Source organism: Salmo salar, chromosome 04, assembly GCF_965601325.2.
Source record: "Salmo salar chromosome 04, fSalSal1, whole genome shotgun sequence".
Classification (NCBI taxonomy): Eukaryota; Metazoa; Chordata; class Actinopteri; order Salmoniformes; family Salmonidae; genus Salmo; species Salmo salar.
In genome coordinates, this window is record NC_138294.1 from 52,820,024 (window position 1) to 52,841,960 (window position 21,937).

The following is a 21,937-nucleotide window of genomic DNA, read 5'->3' on the forward strand; positions in this document are numbered from 1 at the left end:
TCTGTTCTTCGCCTCAGGCTGCACAGCTGTTCTCTCATCAAGTGATGATATTTTCACGCATCAGACTATTCTCAAATGAATCTAATCTTTACTAATATGTAAAATTTGTTTCGACTTAGAATGGCCCATTTATCAAATGGGCAGGGGGAAAAATACATGTCATCTGTATGCGTTCAAATAGCGAATGGAGGCCACGGTTTCCGCCATTCCGTTTTGTAGGCTACATTTTTTTTTTATAGCAGAGCATGTGCTTCATATGAGCAGCTGATGAATAGATAGGACACGTAATTCACTCCAAGCATCAACCACTGTTTGAGGAGCATGATCTCGCTGCCCGACAGGTGATATTCCGTCCGCACTCTGTATGCCATGGGCTCTTCATGTTTTTTGCAACAAAACATATTTCTCTAAACTGTTGACAGACGTCAGCGTGGTCGAGAAAGGAATAAAGGAGAGGGGATGGAAAAACATGGTGAGATTCTGTACAGCTGAAGGTAATGTGTCACCCAATTAATTATGGAAACATAAACAATGCCCTATTACTAGGCTATTCAAAATCAAATACAAATGTACTAATTGTAGGCTAACTGTAAGCTGCCCTGCACAATCAATGAACCAACAGCATCGCCTAGGGCTATACAGTGCATTTGGAAATATTACATTGACATAAGTATTCAGACCCTTTACTCAGTACTTTGTTGAAGCACCTTTGGCAGTGATTACAGCCTCTAGTCTTCTTGGGTATAACGCTACAAGCTTGGCACACTTGTATTTGGGGAGTTTCTCCCATTCTTCTATGCAGATCCTCTCAAGCTCTGTCAGGTTGGATGGGGAGCGTTGCTGCACAGCTATTTTCAGGTCTCCAGAGATGTTCAATCGGGTTCAAGTCCGGGCTCTGGCCCGACCACTCAAGGACATTCAGAAACTTGTCCCGAAGCCACTCCTGTGTTGTCTTGACTGTGTGCTTAGGGTCGAGGTCCTGTTGGAAGGTGAACCTTCACCCCAGTCTGAGGTCCTGAGTGCTCTGGAGTAGGTTTTCATCAAGGACCTCTCAATTCTTTGCTCCGTTCATCTTTCCCTCAATCCTGACTATTCTCCCAGTCCCTGCCCGTGAAAAATATCCCCAGCATGATTCTGCTACCACCATGCCTCACTGTAGTGATGGTGCCAGGTTTCTTCCAGACGTGACGATTGGCATTCAGGCCAAAGAGTTCAATCTTGGTTTAATCAGACCAGAGAATATTTTTTCTCATGGTCTCGGAGTTTGCCAAAAGGCACATAAAGGACTCTGCCTTTTTACGAAGGAGTGGTTTCGTCTGGCCACTCCACCATAAAGGCCTGATTTGGTGGAGTGCTTCAGAGATGGTTGTCCTTCTGGAAGGTTCTTTCATCTTCACAGAGATGAAGGATAATTCCTTCGACCTGATGGCTTGGTTTTTGCTCTGTCATGCACTGTCAACTGTGGGACCTTAAATAGACAGTGGTGTGCCTTTCCAAGTCATGTCCAATCAATTGCATTTACAACGGGTAGACTCCAAGTTATTGATCATCCTAGTGATGTTTCTATCAAAATCGGATGCACCTGAGCTCAATTTCGAGTCTCATAGCAAAGGGTCTGAATTCTTATGTAAATACATTTTAAAAAATAAATGCATGTGAAAGCATTTCTAAAATCCTGTTTTTTGCTTTGTCATTATGGGGTATTGTGTGGAGATATAATTATTATTTTTTTTAACTGTATTTAATCCATTTTAGAATAAGTCTGTAACGTAACAAAATGTGGAAAAAGGGAAGGGGTCTGAATACTTTCCGAGTGCACTATACGTTCTCTCCCAGACTCATGGATAGAAAGTTTGGAGCATAGCATAAAGGTAACCAGTCCATCCAGTATGCATCATAAACCAGTCCACACTCAAAGGTGATTACTGGAGTTTGTTTAATTTTGGAGTGTAGGCTAGACCAATTATGTACCAAAGACATCTTAAATCTATGTTTTTGCATGTTTTCTAGCTGTGCGTAATATGTGGTAGGCTATGTATTGTATAACAGCACAATCATCATTTTAATTCTGGCTTGGGCTCATAAGCCTATGCATAAGCTCTAATATGCTATAGGTGTTTTTGAATTCATCACATTAGAAAGCACTGTCCATTTTGTTGTGTTGGGCTTTGAAACAACATCCACAAACATGTTTTACACTGTTTCAACCTGCTGTTGACCTTTTTGATCATCACAGTGAGGTACATTTTAAAAGTCAGAGAGGCCTACTGTTTTGATGATAAGTGTATGCTGTGCTTTTCAATTGTGACATCAACGCAAACACAGTGGTTAGAGGAACAACAGAGCCCGGCGTACCAGGCCATTAGGACCTAATGGTAGTTAGCAAGTTGGATAATACCAAAGCATGTCCAGAGTGCATAAAAGGCGATTACCATGTCACATGGAATTTTACTGCGGTCATGACTCATGACTGCCGGTGTGGCAGTAATATGGTCACTGCAACAGCCCTATGCATGCCTCCATGTTGGTAAGTTAATGGATCGCTAAGTTTTTCCCAATTTGAGTATTTTTTTTATTTTTTTTTCGCTAATGATAAGGTCAAGTGTCATGAAGGGGTTGTTTGAGAATACAATCCTTATTCTGAAGTCATAGCCTGTAAGTGAAGAAATTAAATGAATTTGTGCTACTTCTTTAGATCAGGGGTTCTTAAACTTTTTCAGCCTGGGAGCCAAATGAGAAACTGTTTTCCTGGGACCCAAGCTCAGGAAAATATGCAACTATACGTACATATCGGTACATTTCATTGCCCTTAAGCCTAAAACAAATAACAATTAAATATCCATATAAATATTTTTATTTTCCCCCATTAAAAACTCTTACATATCTGTCTAGGTTGGAACTCTTACTGTTAAAATACAATAAATAATTTCATTCTGAACTGGAATAAACTGATTGATCACATCACACAGATGAATAACCACACACACACACACACACACACACACACACACACACACACACACACACACAGGCTTTTTGATAGTGCAACCCTAAGTAACAGTACAGATGAAAAATTATCAGTAGAAATGATTGTTGAAAGAAAGTCTTTTTAATTCTGAACTGGAATAAACTGATTAATCACATTACACAGATGTGGACCAGAAAACACACACAGTCCTAATGAGAGCAGGTCTATTCTGGGCTCTGTTTTTGACATTGCAACACTGAGGTTATGCTCAGCCTTAACTGTTTCTGTACTTGTTTTTTTAAACTGGACCAGAACATCTAGTGCTTTCTCAGTCAGGCAGGAGACCGCTTCCTGCTGTAGATGAGCAACCCAGAACTGTGTGAGTGTGTTTGCCTCTAAAAGCATCTCCCTTCAATCAGTTTATTCCAGTTCAGAATAATAATTATTGTATTTTAACAGCAACAGTTCCAACCTAGACTCGATTCCAACAATAATGCCTACAGTAAATGTACAGTGGGCCTGAACATTTTTCATCTTCATCTGTACTGTTACTAGGGTTGCACGATCAGTAGCTAGCTTGCTTTGGCGAATGTTAGCTGTGTACAAGGCCAGGGGATTGTTTTGAAAGAAACTCGCATCTACTACTATGAGAGTTAGTTAGTACTCTCTTATTTCTGCTTATCACCTGTTTATAAAATGACAACAATGCCTTGCTAGCCGACTGACTTTTCCACTGTTGAAGCACTGTTTCCTGAAGCATTCTGCCCTGTTCTGAAAGCTCTCCCTGGGTTTACCATCATGCGGTGGATGTTTGGTCAGGACTTGTCATTTATTAATTTGTTTTATGAGAGACTCATTACTAAACTCTTCACCGCACAAAACACACTGTGGGCGCTCCTCGTTATACGTTTGTATGAAAGAGAAACTCATCGCTGTATATTTTTTGTTTCGTGACAATTGAGCTCCGTCAGAACTTGTGGCTAGCACGAAGCCATTTGATGACAGAGGTGAGTGATGTTGAGTGAGAATGACAAGTCAGTGGCAGACAGCGCATCATCTGCTGCTGAACCACAGCGCTGCATCGTGTGTCGCGGAGCGATCTTTAAGAAAACTGCCGTAAACTGCGAAGCACACGGGCAACTCCCTCTCACTCACGCAGCTGGCAAACTGAGCAAAGACCGCTGCTAAACAGACAGCGCAGATGCACTTGGCCAGTAGCGTTTGCACGGATTGAGGGAGACAATGCCATCCTGTCTGATGTTCAGACTCTGCTTGCAGATGTAAGAGAAGAAATCCGTACTGCCCTTCCCCCTTCACTGTTGCTCCAAGCAGAGGAAACTGCAGTTCTGAAATGCATCAAAAAGTGTGAAGACTTCTGCCTGAAGCCCATACACGCCCAGAGTACATGTTGGACACATTATGCTGTCTCGCCACCTTGGCCTGGATGAGGGCAAGGTTCTTGGCAGTCTGGTGAAATACACTTCCAAGCAAGGGCTTTGGGATGGAGATGCAATATGGCAGTCGTGCCAACATATCTCATTAGCCACCTGGTGGAAGGGACTTTGTGGATCTGAGGCTCTTTCCCCTGTTGCCTCCATCCTCCAAATCCCACCAACATCAGCCTGCTCAAGGTTGGAAAGTGACAGCGAAGATGAGGCCTCAAAGTCTGATGTTCAAGAGGTGGACAGTGAGGAGGTCCAGGGAGAAGACATGGACGCCTGAGAGGAAGACAACCAAAGCTTTAGTTTCTAGACTATAATTTTACAGATGTATGTTAATCTTTTTTGGGAGATGCGATGGATCATTCAATATTCCCTTTTGTTGTTCAATGACATCATCCCATGTGACGAGTCAAATCGTTGAATTAGTTAAATTCGTAACAATTTTTGTTCCTATTGGAAGGATTTAATCATTTGTAATTGTCTACTTATGATAAGGTTAAAGGTTTGTTTCTGTTTCCATATGATATGGTAAATATATCCAATTCAAAAAATATCTACATTTTTAAATGGTATAAATATTAATGTGCCTATATTCCCGTTAATTCCCACGGAAAGTTTCCACCTCTGAATATTCCCCAAAATGTGCAACCCTAATCAAGGGTGAATAAAACATTAAAAAAATGATTGGAGTTTTTATAGCAAGTGTTATGGTAATGAGAAACATTTCCACACAGTGTTTTCATGTAATACGTATTATAATTTAATGTAAACTTCAACTAGTATCCATTTTTTTATGATTTAAGGACAAACACCATCATGTATTTTATTAAATTAAGTGACTGTTTTTGTTTATAAAATGACCTGATTTTGGGGGTGACACAATTCAGGTGAAACTAGAATGTATTTAAAACAAGACACTGTTCTATAAACTAGGCATCTTACTCTTCAGATTGATCGATAATAGTTGCAGATGCATCATGGTTTTCTAACTCCATTTGCTACTGCCATCGTTAGAATCACCCAGTATACCAGGGCCTTGTCTGGTCTGGCTGAGCTCATGCCCAGGTTGCTGCTGTATTTTGGCAGACTGCTTTTACAGTCACATGAAGAGTGCACCATCATGGCGGGGGATCATTTTTCATATATGCTAGCAGGTTTGGATTCCACAGCAGTAGCAGCAGCAGGCTGTTAGTGTGCCTCCTCACTAATGACAGAGCTAGGGCCTATTTTTGTCCCTGTAAAACACCAACAGTCACTGACCCTGCTTGTTTTGCGTGATTCATCGAATAGACGCCCCAGACATCAATACTGTGGCTTGGTACAAAGGTGATTCTTTATAAGGGACTTGGATGTCAATAGAGCACAGTAGCAACTATGTGCAGTAAAGGACTTTGGCAAATGATATTCCTAGTTGCTGTGGTTTTAGACTAGAGACCAGGGTAGTTGTGGCGATTTATCTGGTTGAATGTTTTCAGATTTTCCAGTACATTTCCTCCCGTTTGTATTTGCTGCAATGTTCAGCTGACTGAAGTCCCTCTTGCATGTCATTCAGCAGAGTGGCGGTAGTGCTGACTGCTGTGTTCTGTCCTCCGTGGTCTATTCTGCGACGCCACATGCGCCAAGATGGACTGTCTATTTTGGTGTTGCTTCCGATGCAATGGCTTTTGCCTCGCAATCACACCCGTAGCCAGTTACGCTTTAACTCTCCAACTCTCTAAAGCCTCACTTCAGCGGAGGAGCTGTGAACTCACTCAAAGGGGACAAGCTCTCAGGATGAAATTGAAGAACCACCACACAGAGACAGTGTTCAATCTCCATGTGTTGTGCAAACTCATGTAGCTTCTAGGCCCAAGCTATGGCCGAGGCGGACAAGTCACCAAAGCAAAGCCTTCCCAGCAGCACCGGCGCATTTTAAGATGTGGCCTTTGAATGGCTTTGAGATTAAGCTGTTCCTAATAGTTGTTGCTGTGAATGGCTCCCAGATTAGGCTATTCCCAGTAGGCCATCTAAGCCAGTACCTTTACACAAAGAGAGTCTAATGCTAAATTAATTTCCTCCCAAACTATTTTCCCCACCGCAAGAGCGGTTATATAAAGGAGGAATGTGAAGATGTAGGCTAATCCCCAAAAAGTGTCGGGTTACATAAAGGAGAAAGGCAGAGCTACAAGGATGTGAAGTGAATGTGGCTGTATTGAGTAACACAAATAAAACCTGAACTTTCATTGAGCTATCTCTTACAGCTAGCCTGTAGCAACAATGGCTCATGGTAGTTTCAACCTGCAATTCTACCCTGTCCGTTCCAACAGGAAGGCCACCTGCTACACGTTCAGGCTACTGGTAGTACTGTAATATTGTGTTGATTGAAAATTGAACTGTGTTGATCTGTGTTTCACCTTGCTATGATGTGATGTCTCTACAGCAGGCCAATGAAGCCCTCCACCACCAGCACCAGGTGGCCCAGAACAGCCTGCTGCCGCTGCTCAACTCTGGGAACGAGCCGGTGGACCAGAAGCCTGTTATGCCCATCCTCCTGGACCAGAAACCCCCCGCCAGTGCCGCCGAGCTCCTCAAAGACAACGTGGCCTGCGGGACTGGCAACGGCAGGGGACCCATGCCCGTGGTGAAGAAGGAGCATAAGAGCAAGACACCCTTCATCTGCGGCTACTGCAACAAGGCCTTCCGTGACAGCTACCACCTGCGGCGCCACGAATCCTGCCACACGGGCGTCAAGATGGTGTCGCGGCCCAAGAAGACTGCTCAGACAGCCCCCACCATGGTGCCTCTCATCTCCACCCTGCCCAGGGAGAATAGTGGGCAGCCCTCCTACATATCCACCATTGCAGGCATCCTCACCACGGCCACCCCCTCTGTGTCTTCAGCCTCCAGCATCATGTCTCCAGCCTCTATGATCAATGTACCCCAGCAGAGCCAGCCCAAAAAGCCTGCCAAGCTAGTGAAGAAGAACCACGGCTGTGAGATGTGTGGCAAGGCCTTCCGAGACGTCTACCACCTGAACCGTCACAAGCTGTCCCACTCGGACGAGAAGCCCTACGAGTGCCCCATCTGCCAACAGCGCTTCAAGAGGAAGGACCGCATGACCTACCACGTGCGCTCTCACGACGGTGGAGTCCACAAGCCCTATGTCTGTTCCGTGTGTGGGAAAGGCTTCTCCAGGTAGGCCCCAGGCCCAGCCATGCACATTCACGACCACTCGCTAGCTGCCATACATTTCAAGTAAAAGTGCTTGCTATTTATTACAAACTCAACTAATTCAGATCATGTAGGTACACGGTTATTAGTCTACATATTCTATATAGTGTTAGACAAGCACTTATAGAGATGCACTGAGATGGAGAGTGTATGACCATCAGTTGTTCAATGTGACGTTAACGTGGTGCACGTCCCATTTGGCTGCTGCCCTCACGGATTTATAGTAGCGTTGAATGGTCTTGACTCAGTGCCTTTGTGGTCCCCAGCATGTTTAAACAGTCACGCTTTAGAGAGCAGTTCAACTCCAGTGTCCAAGAGTTCCCCCCCCTGCGAGGACAGGCATGCAGGCAGAGAGGAATGAGGCAGGGGGAGGGGAAAGGCAGCTTCGATTTGTGTGTCATGCTGTGGTTCCCGCCAGCTCGTCACCCCTTCCCCAGGGAATGCCATTAAAACAGACATAGGAGGCAGCAGCCTGGGATTTCCTCTTACACACAGCAGATCCTGTGCTGCTGCTTAAGGCCGCTACACACTTTACGCAAACGCAGAGACGGGTGTTGTTTTCTATAGTTCTACGTACTTTTGTGCTGCCAAAATGTATACCATGCTCCATCACTCTGTTTGCGTAGGGTGTTTAGTGCCCTTTACAGGGCCCAGTTTGTTTTAAGTCTAACCCACCTGGAATGACTGTTCATTCTGGTCTTTCCAGGCATAGCCAACAGTGAGTGGCCTTGTAAGATTTCCTCTCAACATTTACTGCAACATCCACTCACTACTTCCAGCTATGTGTCACTTGTAATCTGTGGGCATGAGTAATGGCAAATTGACATCGCATTCCAAGAAGCAAAGGGCTCCTCTTACAGCTTGTTTAACCTGTTGGGGCTAGGGGGCAGTATTTTCACGGCTGGATAAAAAAACGTACCCGATTTCATCTGGTTACTAATCCTACCCAGTAACTAGAATATGCATATACTTATTATATATGGATAGAAAACACCCTAAAGTTTCTAAAACTGTTTGAATGGTGTCTGTGAGTATAACAGAACTCATTTGGCAGGCAAAACCCTGAGACATTTTCTGACAGGAAGTGGATACCTGATGTGTTGAATTACCTTTAAGCCTATGCCATTGAAACACACAGGGGTTGATTAATGTTTTGGCACTTCCTATTGCTTCCACTAGATGTCACCAGCCTTTACAAAGTGTATTGAGTCTTTTACTGTGAGATCTGACCGAACAAGAGCCATGGAACGGTGATGGCCGATTAGACTCTGGCGCGCGAGTTCATGTTGGGTACCCTCGTTCCAATACGTTATAAAAGAGAATGCATTCGTCCACCTTGAATATTATTCATGTTCTGGTTAAAAAAGGCCCTAATGATTTATGCTATACAACGTTTGACATGTTTGAACGAACGTAAATATATTTTTTCCCCTCGTTCATGAAGTGAAGTCCTGCGGGCTTAGATCATGTGCTAACAAGACGGAGATTTTTGGACATAAATGATGAGCTTTTTTGAACAAAACTACATTCGTTATGGACCTGTGATACCTGGAAGTGACATCTGATGAAGAGAATCAAAGGTAATGGATTATTTACATAGTATTTTCGATTTTAGATCTCCCCAACATGGCGGCTAGTCTGTATCGCAACGCGTATTTTTCTGGGCGCAGTGCTCAGATTATTGCAAAGTGTGATTTCCCAGTAAGGTTATTTTTAAATCTGGCAAGTTGATTGCGTTCAAGAGATGTAAATCTATAATTCTTTAAATGACAATATAATATTTTACCAATGTTTTCTAATTTTAATTATTTAATTTGTGGTGCTGACTTGACTGCCGGTTATTGGAGGGAAACAATTTCCTCAACATCAATGCCATAGTAAAACGCAGTTTTTGGATATAAATATGAACTTGATAGAACTAAAAATGCATGCATTGTCTAACATAATGTCCTAGGAGTGTCATCTGATGGAGATTGTAAAAGGTTAGTGCATCATTTTAGCTGGTTTTATGGTTTTGGTGACCCTGTCTTTGAATTGACAAAACATTACACACAGCTATTGTCAATGTACTCTCCTAACATAATCTAACTTTATGCTTTCGCCGTAAAACCTTTTTGAAATCGGACAACGTGGTTAGATTAAGGAGATGTTTATCTTTCAAAGGGTGTAAGATAGTTGTATGTTTGAAAAATTTGAATTTTGACATTTATTTGGTTTCAAATTTGCCGCTCTTGAAATGCACCTGCTGTTGATGGAGTGCACCACGGGGGGGACGCTAGCGTCCCACCTAGCCCATAGAGGTTAAAACAGTACTGTAGCATTGCAGCTGAATCGGGTACATTATTAATCACATACATACAATCATTAGATTGTTGTCTACAATATTATAACCTTAATGTGCTTTTACTTGACTGATTAAATTAGGGGGGGGAAATTGTTTTATTGGTTTTCTGTTAAAACGCTAAGAAAAAGTAATAAAATTCCATGTGAATTCACAATGCAGATGGTCTGTCGTGCTTCCTGCGTAGAGAGAAAATGTTATAATTTATGATGCTGCTGCACTTGCTTTTCACGAGAGTTGCGCTGACTGTGCTCGCATACCTTCGACCTTCTCTTGAAAAAACCTTTGCTTAAAAAATTTGTGGCAATAGTACTGTTTGTCGATCTTGAGACACCGTAGCCGGTATACACTTCCACAAAATAAACTCAAATCGGTCATTCATTTTGACGTTTTTAACAAGGAAATCTTAGTTGCGCAATTTTACATCTAACTAGCCCTCCCTGCTGCCCTCAAGTAAAACATTTTTTGCATGAAAACGATTTGTCTATTGTTGAATGAAAATACTTTATTGAAGAATCCCTGCTTTTGACCAATCACCGACTAAGGGGCGTAGACTTAGGCTTCCGAACTTGGGCTTGCCTCGAGAAAAAAATGTGGGCACGAACAGACTTATTATTTTTTTTTAATTGTAAAATAATTATATATTTTTTTGCCAATGGCCAAAACGTCATGATATATTCAAACTTTTGAAAACTGTTTTGTGTGGGAAGCATGCGGACACCTTTAGGAGATATCTAGGCTAATCAGTGGAAGATGTAATTAAAATTACAGAACTCAAAGTTAAATGAGAAGAACAGGCTACAACATCAAGAGCCAACAGGTAAGCTGCTACTTAATAATACGAATGGAGTTGAAAGGGAAAAAGCGCTGCTATGTAGTCTCAATTGGCCTAGCTAACATTAGCTAGCTTAACTAACTTTTTGCGGTTTGAAGACTGGTACTATTTAATGAGATGATAAATAACTAGCAATAAAATAGTCTACGAGCGCGAGTCGACATGATTTGCTATCTTTCTCTCCCCCTCCCTGCTGCCCTCGTCACTCAAACTCAGACACACACACATAGTAGCAGCTCAAGCTGTCATTGACTACAGCTCTGGTTAATAGGGTTTGGCAGTATCCATATCATACCGTCCTTCTCTCATACCGGTGTATATATGGTGTTACAGGCTTACTACACAAGGGGTGCCAAAAAAACTCGCACAAAAAAACGTTGGGCGTCTATTACCAGAATGCTGACAAAATGAACACAAGTAATATCGAATTTCAATTGGAGGATGCTAGCTAAATACGCTAACAAGCACAAATGAAAATAAACAAATTGCAAAGACAGGCAATCCAACTCATGAAGTTATACATGTATAAGTAGGAGCTACTGAATGTCATTTTTGGTGAGTTTGGATATTTACAAGCGAATGTGAACGAGAGACATTGTGCAAATGAACAATGTTTTGAGACATACTTGTCTGAAGGAATCACAGTACTGGCTCTGAAGCAGCATGTGTAGGTTACATGTTATCTGTAGAGTTGCTAGGGAAACAGGCCTGCCTGCTCTGCTTGGAGAACAGGCCGAGAGCAGAAACTCAAGGAAATCAAGATGGTGGCAGCTATACAAATAACTCATCCAAAGGGCTTTGACTTCTCAAACATGGCAGAAAGCTAACACAATATGATGCCCTGTCACCTAATTAATTCAGCCACTTACTTAGATCAACTAGCAAGCTAAACTTAGGTGTGTGTTTTTTACACAGGAAAACATTTTTTTTTTTATAAAAAATTATTCAACCAGATAGGCCAGTTGAGAACAAGTTCTCACTTACAACTGCGACCTGGCCAAGATAAAGCAAAGAAGTGCGACAAAACCGAGTTACACATAAAAAAAATGTACAGTCAATAACAGTAGAAAAATGTATAGTGTGTGCAAATGTAGAAGATTAGGGATTACGATTTAGCATTAACAGTGGAGTAATAGATGTGCAGATGACGAGATACTGGGGTGCAAAAGAGCAAGAGGATAAGTAACAATATGGGAATGAGGTAGTTGGGTGTGCTATTTACAGATTGTCTGTGTACAGTGATCAGTAAGCTGCTTTGACAGCTGATGCTTAAAGTTAGAGAGGGAGATATAATTCTGCAGCTTTAGTGATTTTTGCAATTTTTCCAGTCATTGGCAGCAGAGAACTGGAAGGAAAGGCAGCCAAAGGAAGTGTTGGCTTTGGGGATGACCAGTGAAATATGCGTGCTACGGGGCGGTGCTGCTATGGTGACCAGTGAGCTGAGAAGGCGGGGCTTTACCTAGAAAAGGCTTATAGATGACCTGGAGCCAGTGGGTTTGGCGACGAATATGAAGTGAGGGCCAGCCAATAAGAGCATACAGGTCGCAGTGGTGGGTAGTGTATGGGGCTTTGGTGACAAAACGGATGGCACTGTGATGGACTACATCTAATTTGCTGAGTAGAGTGTTGGAGGCTATTTTGTAAATGACATCGCTGAAGTCAAGGATCGGTAGGATAGTCAGTTTTACAAGGGAATGTTTGGCAGCATGAGTAAAGGAGGCTTTGTTGCAAAATAGGAAGCCAATTCTTTATTTAATTTTGGATTGGAGATGCTTAATGTGAGTTTGGAAGGAGAGTTTACAGTTTAGCCAGACACCTTGGTATTTGTAGTTGTCCACATATTCTAAGTCAGAACCGTCCAGAGTAGTGATGTTAGACGGGCGGGCAGGTGTGGGCAACGATCGGTTGAAGAGGATGCATTTCGTTTTACTTGCATTTAAGAGCAATTGGAGGCCACGGAAGGAGTGTTGTATGGCATTGAAGCTCGTCTTGAGGTTAGTTAACACAGTGTCCAAAGAAGGTACATTTCCATGATTCAGATTTATAATTTGTAATATTTAGGTACAATGGCATTACCATGGCAGTTCCAATCATTTGTTTTGACTTGGGGGGGGGCTCCAGAGTGGCGCAGCGGTCTAAGAGGCGCCACTGCGTCTCAGGGCAAGAGGCGCCACTGCGTCTCAGGGCAAGAGGCGCCACTGCGTCTCAGGGCAAGAGGCGCCACTGCGTCTCAGGGCAAGAGGCGCCACTGCGTCTCAGGGCAAGAGGCGCCACTGCGTCTCAGGGCAAGAGGCGCCACTGCGTCTCAGGGCAAGAGGCGCCACTGCGTCTCAGGGCAAGAGGCGCCACTGCGTCTCAGGGCAAGAGGCGCCACTGCGTCTCAGGGCAAGAGGCGCCACTGCGTCTCAGGGCAAGAGGCGCCACTGCGTCTCAGGGCAAGAGGCGCCACTGCGTCTCAGGGCAAGAGGCGCCACTGCGTCTCAGGGCAAGAGGCGCCACTGCAGTCCCTGGTTCGAATCTAGGCTGCATCACATCCGGCCGTGATTGGGAGTCCCATAGGGCGGCGCACAATTGGCCCAGCGTCGTCTGGGTTTGGCCGATTTTTATTATTAAAAAAAATATATATATATATATATTTTTTTTTTTATTATTATTTTTTTTTTTATAGGCCGTCATTGTAAATAAGAATTTGTTCTTAACCGACTTGCCTAGTTAAATAAATAAAAAAAATACTTGAAAGCTAAAACCATGGTACATTTCCATGATTCAGACCATACCATGGTATAAGTGAAAGCACAATGCTAGTACCATGGTGTGAATGAAAGTACCATGGTACATTTTTGTATGGGTTTATACAATTTATCTTCTTAACACTACTGCTAACCTTATGCGTAACCTCAAATTATGACCAAATAGCTACGTTTAAAAAATAAAAAAAATCATACATTTTTACTTTGTGGTTGTGGTAACTAGTGGAAACCCTTTCACTGCGAGGTTGCCAAAACAAAAAGTTTTACTTTACATGAACTTTGACTGTAGTAAACCGCTGTAGTGAATCTACTCAATGCTGACACCTAGTGGTGACATTACGAACAGGATGTTACTGCATTTCACTGAATAATTTGAACAGATTTACTTTGAGACAAAGTTTTATTAATTCATCCCTTCTTGTTTCTTATTCACTGCCCTGGATAGACACATCTTTAAATTGTACTTGAAGTAAACTGAACAAGTGTTTTGTATTTATAGAGGATATAGTTGCTTTTTGGTGGATATCATGTAAACCACAAATAAAAGGTCCTTAAATTATGTACATTTTAATATTTAGCTAAAGCTGCAATATGTAACTTTTTGGGAGACCAAACCAAATTCACATAGAAATGTGTTATAGATCTGTCATTCTCATTTAAAGCAAATCTAAGAAGCAGATCTGTTCTATGTGCGCTATTTCAATGCTTCCCGTTCTTAAGTTTAGTTTTTGCGTCTTACTTTCGGTTTTGTATACCAGCTGAAAATGCAATATTTTTGATTATGGAGAATATATTTCACAGTACAATGATTCTCTACACTATACTTGCTTGTTTTGTCACATATATCGAAATGATGCGAACCAGGAAATGGCGCAGTGATTTCTGCATAATGCATCTTTAAGAAATCATAATTTTGATATGTGTTAATCATTTGGAGCACAATTTGAATTTATTTTTAATTCCACCCCCCCCCCCCCCCAAAAAAAAATAGAGACTTTTCCCTCCCCGAAATTGGTATCGGACCCAAGCTCTAATCTTCAGCTGTTTTGAAGCTGGTGTACAAAACCGAAAGTAAGACGCAAAAACTAAACTTAAGAACGGGAAGCATAGAAATAGCGCACATAGAACAGATCTACCGCTTCTTAGACTTGCTTTCAAGAGTGACAGATCTATAACATACATTTCTATGTGAATTTGGTCAGATCACCCAAAAAATTATATTGCCGCTTTAAATGTTTTCACATTTAAACATTAACACCCTTAGATTAAATAAGAACATTCGTTTGTTGTGACCATTGCTAGTTTAAACCGCTCAGCTCTTGGTTGTAACTCCTCTGTTTTTTTGATGTTGGGAGTTGGTAACATTTGTAGGTGTTTCCATGCTTTGGACCAATCAAAATCAACTTGATACTCATGTCATATTCATCAACAGATCCGTGGTATTGTATTCCTCTAACCCAGGTCAATCAACGTTCCGGGGACGTTTCTATGGCGTTTTAAAGGGAAAGACTCATAAATACACCATGAAAACGGGAACAGATTGTCTTTGGGGAGGGTAGATATTTAAACTCAGTCTGTTAGCTTTGTAAATTAATATATAGACCCAATTTTGTTTTGTAGTCAGCAGATTTAATTTTGAAAAAATCCCTATCACACTCTAACCTGCAGCCACTAGCTAGTTTGTCAGTTGACATTTTGAAGTTGGCGCAGTGACATGTTTATTTTGAGCAGCGTCCACTAATTTTGACCATGGCCGTAATTACATTGTATTCACTCTAATCATGCTAAATTCTCAGAGTAAATTGTCTGCAACTTGTTAACCATGTATGGTAGACATAGGGTCTTGACTTTTGTTTTTCCAATGCAATTCTCTGTTGACTGAACATTTCTTTATGAACATTGAATGAAATAATACTTTTATGGGTTGGGTGAACACCCTACATTATGCTGTCTGTCCAAACTGTAATCTTAGAGCTGGGCAGTTAAGGGAAGAACCCGGCTTAGTTCCAACACAGTGACGCGGAGGTTTATCGGCACTTTGAGGCCGGCCAGCAGAATAACGTAACTCTGAGTCACTGTCAGCCAGCCAGGTCTGCAGGCGCTCCCGCTCTCTTCTTGCTCCCCTCTCTCTCTCTCTCTTCTCTCTGTGTGTTTGTGTGTGTGTGTGTGTAAGCTGATGTCCTCCTTGGTTAACAGTGAAAAGAAGTTATTCTGGTTCACAGCACTCCTGAAAAGATTCCACTTGACTCATCTCCTTTGTAACAAAACCACTACCAGTGTGAAACTGTCTCGCTTTGGCCCAGCTGTTAGTTTTGGAGTTCTCCACACCATTCCTTATGACAGTGATGAAATTATTTAGCTCCTAGCCTGTCTGCTGTTGTCCAGGTTTTCAGTCAAACTAATGGGAGCTGCGATGAGTGGGATGTGTGAACAGTGGAGTCTCACTGGAAAGGTCAAAAGTTAAGAAACGGGGGGTGTGTGTGTGTGTTAATATTCTACAGCAAGATGAACTTTTTTTCACCTCTCTCCTCCAGGCCAGACCACCTGAGCTGCCACGTGAAGCATGTCCACTCCTCAGAAAGACCGTTCAAATGCCAAGTAACGGTAAGAGAGAGAGAGAGAGAGCTGTACTGTGTGGCCTTATTAGGGCCACTTGTCAACAGCTCATTATTGACAACTGCATGTCTGTCAGATTTCATGAACTCTCCCACTTAGCACTTTCTTCTCTGCCGGCTCGGACAGTACTTGTTAGTTTCCAGCATCGAAAGGAATGAAGATAACTGTGCCCGACTAGTGTCTTTTAAAATGAGCCCGTTAGTCATAGAGAGTGCCGTAATGGCAGTCTGTTCATGACACCATACTCCAGTAGGCTCTGCCCTGTGGCCCCAGTAGAGATTTATGATGATCTATAAGCCTTTATAGTTGGACATGTTCCATGCAGTCTGAATGATGAAAGCAGGATGTGTTAGATAAATGATTAAAGCTACACTTGGCACCAAGCTGGAGCACAAAGCTGGGTGGCCCTTTGAATAGTAGTGTGCCTCTGGCCTGACCTTCTGACCCTGTCCTGTTCTCCTCTCCTCCCCCAGGCCTGTACTTCTGCCTTCGCCACCAAAGACAGACTGCGTTCCCACATGATCCGACATGAAGGGAAGGTCACCTGCAACATCTGCGGCAAGATGCTGAGCGCAGCCTACATCACCAGCCATCTAAAGACACACGGCCAGACCAACTTTAATTCCTCTAACAAAGGTAAGTCACGTTAGCCCTATCTCACCAGCCACTGCCCCCCTCCCAACTTAAACAAACTGTCTTCCTAATTTAATAGATTTGATTTAATACTTTATTGACTCTTTAGGTGAACAGCAGCTCCTGGCATACACATGCACACAAAATCAAGAAACAGGACATAGCCTACACAACTTCACTTATGGACACGACACACGTTTGATCATGTAGTGTATGTGGACACCTGCTCGTCAAACATCTCATTCCAAAAATCATGGGCTTTAATATGGAGTTGGCCCACCCTTTTCTGCTATAACAGCCTCCACTCTTCTGGGAATGCGTACCACTAAATGTTGGAACATTTGCTGCAAGGACTTGCTTCCAGTCAGCCACGCGCATTAGTGAGGTTGGGCACTGATGTTGCGTGATTAGGCTTGGCTCGCAGTCGGCGTTCCGATTCATCCCAAAGGTGTTTGATCGGGTTGAGGTCAGGGATCTGTGCAGGCCAGTCAAGTTCTTCCACACCGATCTTGACAAAGCATTTCTGTATGGACCTCGCACTGCATGGGGGCATTGTCATGCTGAAACAGGAAAGGGCCTTCCACAAACTTGGAAGCATAGAATAATCTAGAATGTCATATTCTGTAGTGTGAAGATTTCCCTTCACTGGAACTAAGGGGCCTAGCGCGAACCATGAAAAACAGCCCCAGACCATTATTCCGCCTCCACCAAACTTTACAGTTGACACTATGCATTTGGGCAGGTAGTGTTCTCCTGGCATCCGCTAAATCCAGATTCATCCGCCTGTGGCCTATCACTTCGTTCCTGAGCAGTTATTGCTCTTGGAAATTTCCACTTCACAATAATGGCACTTACCGTCGACCGGGGAAGCTATAGCAGGGCAGAAATTTGACAAACTGCTGACTTGTTGGAAAGGTGTCATCCTATGACGGAGTTCTTCAGTAAGGTCATTCTACTGCCAATGTTGGTCTATGGAGATTGCATGGCTGTGTGCTCTATTTTATACACCTGTCAGCAACGGATGTGGCTGAAATAGCCTGAATCCGCTAATTTGAAGTGGTGCCCACATACTTTTGTATATACATTGCATTCGGTAAGTATTCAAGACCCCTTTACGTTTGCCACATTTTATGTTACAGCCTTATTCTAAAATGGATTAAATCGGTTTTTTTCTTCCTTCGTCAATCTACACACAATACCCCATAATGACAAAGAAAAAAAACGTTTGTAGAATTCTTTGCAAATGTATAAAAAAATACAAAGCTGAAATATCACATTTACTTAAGTATTCAGACCCTTTACTCAGTACTTTGTTGAAGCACCTTTGGCAGCGATTACAGCCTTGAGTCTTCTTGGGTATGATGCTGCAAGCTTGGCACACCTGTATTTGGGGAGTTTCTTCCATTCTTCTCTGCAGATCCTCTCAAGCTCTGTCAGGTTGGATGGGGAGTGTCGCTGCACAACTATTTTCAGGTCTCTCCAGAGATGTTAGCTCGTGTCCATGTCTGGGCTCTGGCTGGACCACTCAAGGACATTCAGACACTTGTCCCGAAGCCACTCCTGCGTTGTCTTGGCTGTGTGCTTAGGGTCGTTGTCCTATTGGAAGGTGAACCTTTGCCCCGTTCTGAGGTCCTGAACGCTCTGGAGCAGGTTTTCATCAAGGATCTCTATCTACTTTGCTCCGTTCATCTTTCCCTCGATCCTGACTAGTCTCCCAGTCCCTGCTGCTGAAAAAACAGCTTGATTCTGCCACCACCATGCTTTACTGTAGGGATGGTGCCAGGTTTCCTCCAGACGTGAGGCTTCCGTCTGGCCACTCTACCATAAAGGCCTGATTGGTGGAGTGCTGCAGAAATGGGAGAAATTTTCAGAAGGGCAACCATCTCCACAGAGGAATTCTGGAGCTCTGTCAGAGTGACCATCGGGTTCCTGGTCACCTCCCTTACCAAGGCCATTCTCCCCCGATTGCTCAGTTTGGCTGGACGGCCAGCTCTAGGAAGAGTTGGTGGTTCCAAACTTCTTCCATTAAAGAATGATGGGGGCCACTGTTTTCCGGGGGACCGTCAATGCTGCAGACATTTTTTGGTACCCTGCCCCAGATCTGTGCCTCGACACAATCCTGTCTTGGAGCTCTACAGACAATTATTTCAACCTCCTTACTTGGTTTTTGCTCTGAAATGCGCTGTGAAATGTGGGACCTTATGTTGACAGGTGTGTGCCTTTCCATATCATGTGCAATCAATAGAATTTACCACAGGTGGACTCCAATCAAGCTGTAGAAACATCTCAAGGATGATCAATGGAAACAGGATGCATCTGAGCTCAATTTCGAGTCTCTTCGCAAACGGTCTGAATAATGTAAATAAGGTTTTTCTGTTTTATTTCTAATACATTTGCAAAAATATCTTAACCTGTTTTCGCTTTGTCATTGTGTGTATGGATTGAGTTTTATTTTATTTAATCCATTTTAGAATACGTCTGTAACGTAACAAAATGTGGGAAAAGCCAAGGGGTCTGAATACTTTCCCAATGCGCTGTATAGTGTATTTAAAACAGACATATAGATTTAAATATGTGGGAAACCGGTTTAAAATAACTACTTCAAAGGGCTTCAAAAGTTCTTACTATATTTTTTTTGTATACACATTGAACATCCACACTTCTCATCCCATCGCTGACACTTTCCTAGAAGTCTTGTTTTACTCCATACCAAGGCAGTGTGCAAGAGGCCAGTGCTTGGGATAACCTCACTAGGTGATCTCACATTACAGTGTAAATCTCATGTTTGATTGGTGCTGACTTTATCCTTAGGCAGGTTTCATTGTCTGTGTGGTAGAGCTACAGGACATGGAAGCTCCCACCTTACGTTTACCAAGATGACCATGTCCTCCTCGCTATTTACATTTCCCCATTTCTCTTCAGTTACATTGTATTTTCAAACATGAATTGGGTGTTACAATCCGTTGAGTGGAGAGATGTATACGCTATGCTATACGTACTTATTTTAAATATTTGTTTTGTCTGTACATGGTATGTAATCTGACTTTCTGGTTGACAGAAGTGAATGGCCTGTGGCGAAAATCTGTTCTAAATGTAAAGCGCTTTCAGCAATTGGCTCATGTTTGAGCACAGAGGAAAGTGGAACACAAAGTGAGATCTGATCCCACCACAACAACCTTACATCTTCCCCGCTCGATTGATTTGTGAAACTTTCACAGATTTAGAAGAAGGGGCAGGGTTTTTGTCAGAGGATCGCTCTTCCATGGGTCTTTTATAGTCAGTGTTATTGACATCTTTGGTGGCATGAACTCAAGTTTACTTTGTATTACTGCATAGTAAATCATTCAAAAAAAGCCTTGCTACCGTAACCATTAGGAGCACCTGTTCTTTTCATGAGACTGACCAGGAGAATCCAGGTGAAAGATATGATCCCTTATTGATGTCACTTGTTAAATCCACTTCAATCAGTGTAGATGAAGGGGAGGAGACAGGTTAAAAAAGTTTTTTTAAGCCTTGAGACATTTGAGACATGGATTGTGTATGTGTGCCATTTAGAGGGTGAATGGGCAAGACAAAATATTGAAGTTCCTTTTGAACGGGGTATGGTAGTAGGTGCCAGGCGCACCGGTTTGAGTGTCAAGAACTGCAACACTGCTGGGTTTCCCGTGTGTCTCAAGAATGGTCCACCACCCAAAGGACATCTAGCCAACTTGACACAATTGTGGGAAGCATTGGAGTCAACATGGGCCAGTATCCCTGTGGAACACTTTCAACAGCTTGTAGTGCATGCCCCCACAAATTGAGGCTGTTCTGAGGCCAAAATGGGGGGTGCAACTCAATATTAGGAAGGTGTTCCTAATGTTTTGTGCATCGTCTACAAGTGTATAATAATAACAACGTTGTCAAGTACAGCCCAATAACTCGTTTCTTCCTCAGCCTTCATGCTATAACTATGTGTCTGATTATTTCTTGTTTATTCACCAGATATTTTCCATTTCTGAAAGTGCTGTATTTGAGTTGTGGTGAATCACTGCTCAAAAGGTGTAGTCAATAACAAAGTATAATCAACATTTATCTTTCAAAAAAGGTCTAGTCAATAACAAAGTATAATCAACATTCCTGTTTCAGTTACTCAGACAGTAGAAGCGACAAGGCCTTTCCCTGGCCACTGAAGGGAAAGCCATTAGCTGCTATGTTGTTTATTCACTCTGCATTAGCTACCATCTGAACGAGCCACCTTTCTCCCAAGGCTCCACAACACAAGGCAGACATATACTGCACAGAGAACTCGACGAATAGGATATTGCTTGTCACCACAGTAATCCTATGGCCCGTTCCCTCCTCCCCCTGCGGACTTGTAGGCCAGGGTGTGTGCCACCGTTCTGGTGTTTGTACCAACGTTGCCCACCTGAAGTGGGGCCTGTAGAGTGCACTGAGAGAGTGGCGCCCTAGCCCTTTTATAACCCCTGTGTGTCTATTTCTGAATAGGGGACTGGCAGTGGAACTCCTCAGGGGGACGAAAAGGTAATAATAATAATAATAATAATGTAGCATTGTGTGAAAACCTTACCCCAACACCCCTGCCCGCAACCCAAGAATACACACAGTCACATCACACACACAAGTATAAGGCAAGGATAAATAGATGTTAGGATGTGGGTAAAACTCCCAAAGGGGGGAGGGCAGCGGCGCATTTCTGCCGAGAGCCAAATGAATATAGGGAAAACACCACATGACAGTGTGTCACTTAATTTACAAACATTGCATCATCATTGCATTCCATAGACGTTTCTGTGCCTTCATTTTAAAACTGTTTTACTCTACTATGTAGAGATATTTGTTTTTTTTACACTGTTTAACCTATACATGATTTACCTGCTTCAGTATTTATTTTTTAGAAAAGCATGTATTTGCCGCATTTCAAGAAAAGTGTGAAATGGTTATTGTTATTGTCAGTTTTAGTTTAATTTGTGCTGCAGGTGAGTCAAGGCAGTAGCAGTAAAGAGAAGAATGCTGAAGGCGTATACTGCAAAAATAATCTCTGTGCCCTGCAAAAAATAATCTATGCAAAATAGTCGAGTACAGACAGCATTCCTCCCTCTGTTTTAATGGCGGGGAATAACCAGTAAGTCCGTGTGTACA

General features: G+C 42.7%; 1 protein-coding gene across 3 annotated transcripts in view; it reads left to right on the plus strand.

Moving 5' to 3' along the window:
• Positions 1-21,937, plus strand: part of LOC106603282 (vascular endothelial zinc finger 1) — a 43,171-nt gene that overhangs the window by 18,734 nt on the left and 2,500 nt on the right. For 2 of the 3 annotated variants that reach the window (XM_045717017.2, XM_014196734.3), the window contains exons 2-5: positions 6,830-7,584; positions 16,081-16,150; positions 16,636-16,798; positions 21,284-21,319. In XM_045717017.2, coding sequence (XP_045572973.1) covers positions 6,830-7,584; positions 16,081-16,150; positions 16,636-16,798; positions 21,284-21,319 — 1,024 coding nt within the window. The remainder of the gene's footprint in view (positions 1-6,829; positions 7,585-16,080; positions 16,151-16,635; positions 16,799-21,283; positions 21,320-21,937) is intronic. The other variant, XM_045717018.2, reaches the window with a different exon arrangement.